The sequence below is a fragment of the Passer domesticus genome, chromosome 11, assembly GCF_036417665.1.
Source record: "Passer domesticus isolate bPasDom1 chromosome 11, bPasDom1.hap1, whole genome shotgun sequence".
Classification (NCBI taxonomy): domain Eukaryota; kingdom Metazoa; phylum Chordata; class Aves; order Passeriformes; family Passeridae; genus Passer; species Passer domesticus.
The window spans coordinates 21,754,003-21,755,429 of NC_087484.1; the positions used below are offsets into that span (position 1 = coordinate 21,754,003).

The 1,427-nt window shown below is 71.0% G+C and overlaps 1 protein-coding gene across 1 annotated transcript; it reads left to right on the forward strand.

Annotated features, from left to right (window-relative positions):
* The first annotated feature begins 161 nt into the window (after positions 1–161).
* Positions 162–1,374, forward strand: MTERF4 (mitochondrial transcription termination factor 4). The gene is made up of 3 exons (XM_064435745.1): positions 162–544; positions 621–805; positions 885–1,374. The coding sequence occupies exons 1-3, from the start codon at positions 199–201 to the stop codon at positions 1,236–1,238; spliced, it is 885 nt and encodes a 294-aa protein (XP_064291815.1). The 5' UTR covers positions 162–198; the 3' UTR covers positions 1,239–1,374.
* Positions 1,375–1,427: the final 53 nt, after the last annotated feature.

Genomic DNA, 1,427 nt, shown 5'->3' on the forward strand with positions numbered 1-1,427 from the left:
CACCGCGGCCCGGCGGGGATCGGCTCTGCGGCCATCGGAGCGGACGAGGCGCTCTGCCCGCGGCCCCGGGCTGTTTGTGCCCGGCGTGCTCCAGCTCCCCGCTCCCGGAGAGGCCCGGCGTCCCTTCTCCGGCGCTGCCCGGGGCGGGGTCGCGGCCGAGCGGGGCGGAGCGGGGCAGGCGCGGCGGCTCCCGCGGCCATGGCGGGGCTGCTGCTGCTGCCGCTGCTGCGCGGCGCCGGGCGGGCGCTGGGGCCGGGCCGGGCGCTGCCCGCCGCCCCCGGGCCGGGCGCTCGCCGCGGCTGCGGGGAGCTGGCGGCGCTGCGGGCCATGGGCTTCAGCCAGGAGCAGGCCCGGCGGCTCCTGGCGCTGCAGCCCCGCCTCGGCCCCGAGCAGCGCGAGGCGGCGGCGGCGCAGCTGCTGCTGCTCGGGATGAGCGCCGAGGCCGCCCTGGCGCTGCTGGAGCGGAGCCCGGCGCTGCTGCGGCTGCCCACGGAGCGGCTCCGGGAGCGCGCCGAGGAGCTGCGGCGCCTGGGGCTGGACGGAGGTAGGGCAGCGAGCGGGGCTGCGGGCGGCACGGCGGGGCTCCGCCGCCCGGCTGCCCGCTGACCTGCTGCCCGCAGGCCGGCTGCAGCGGGCCCTGAGCCGCTGTCCGCAGCTCCTCCACGTGCCCCGGAAGAGGCTGGAGGCGGCGGTGCGGCTGCTGCGGGAGCGGTGCCTGTTCACGGCGGAGCAGCTGCGGGAGGTGCTGGGGACCTGCCCCGCCGTCCTGCGGGAGGAGCCGCGCACCCTCCATCAGCAGTTCCAGGTGAGGAGCGGGACCCGCGCTGCTGGCGGGACGGGCTGCGGGAATAGGGCGGTGCCTGACACCCCCGTGCCGCCCGCAGTACGCCTACTTCAGAATGGGGGTCCAGCAGAAGGAGATGGTGAAGGCTCGGCTCTTCCAAATGCCCTTTGCCGAGCTCCGCAGTCGGCACATCTTCCTGGAGCGCCGGGGGCTCTACGAGACCCCACACAAAGGACAGACCCAAATTAATAACCCAAAACTGAAGGACATCCTTCAGCTCTCAGAGGAAGACTTCCTGGCCAGCCTGGCCTACTCTACCCCAGAGGAGTTTGAGGTCTTCAAGAAGCTGCTGGCTCGAGAGGAGGAGGAGAAGGAGGAAGAGGAGGATGTGGATGCACTGTACACAGAGGATGATGATGATTTGGACAGTGATGAAAGAACAGCCCGGGAGTGAGGTGAGGCTCCGAGGTGCCAGCCCTCCCCTGCTGCTGCACCCACACTGGGTGCTTTGGGCTCCCACCCCACACCAGCACAAGCTGGGGTGGGTGCAGGGCCCCATGGTGCCAATAAATCCCATCTGTCAGATACAACACCACTCATTCCTCCTCCTTGACCAACTGCTTTAAAAAACAAAACAAAACAA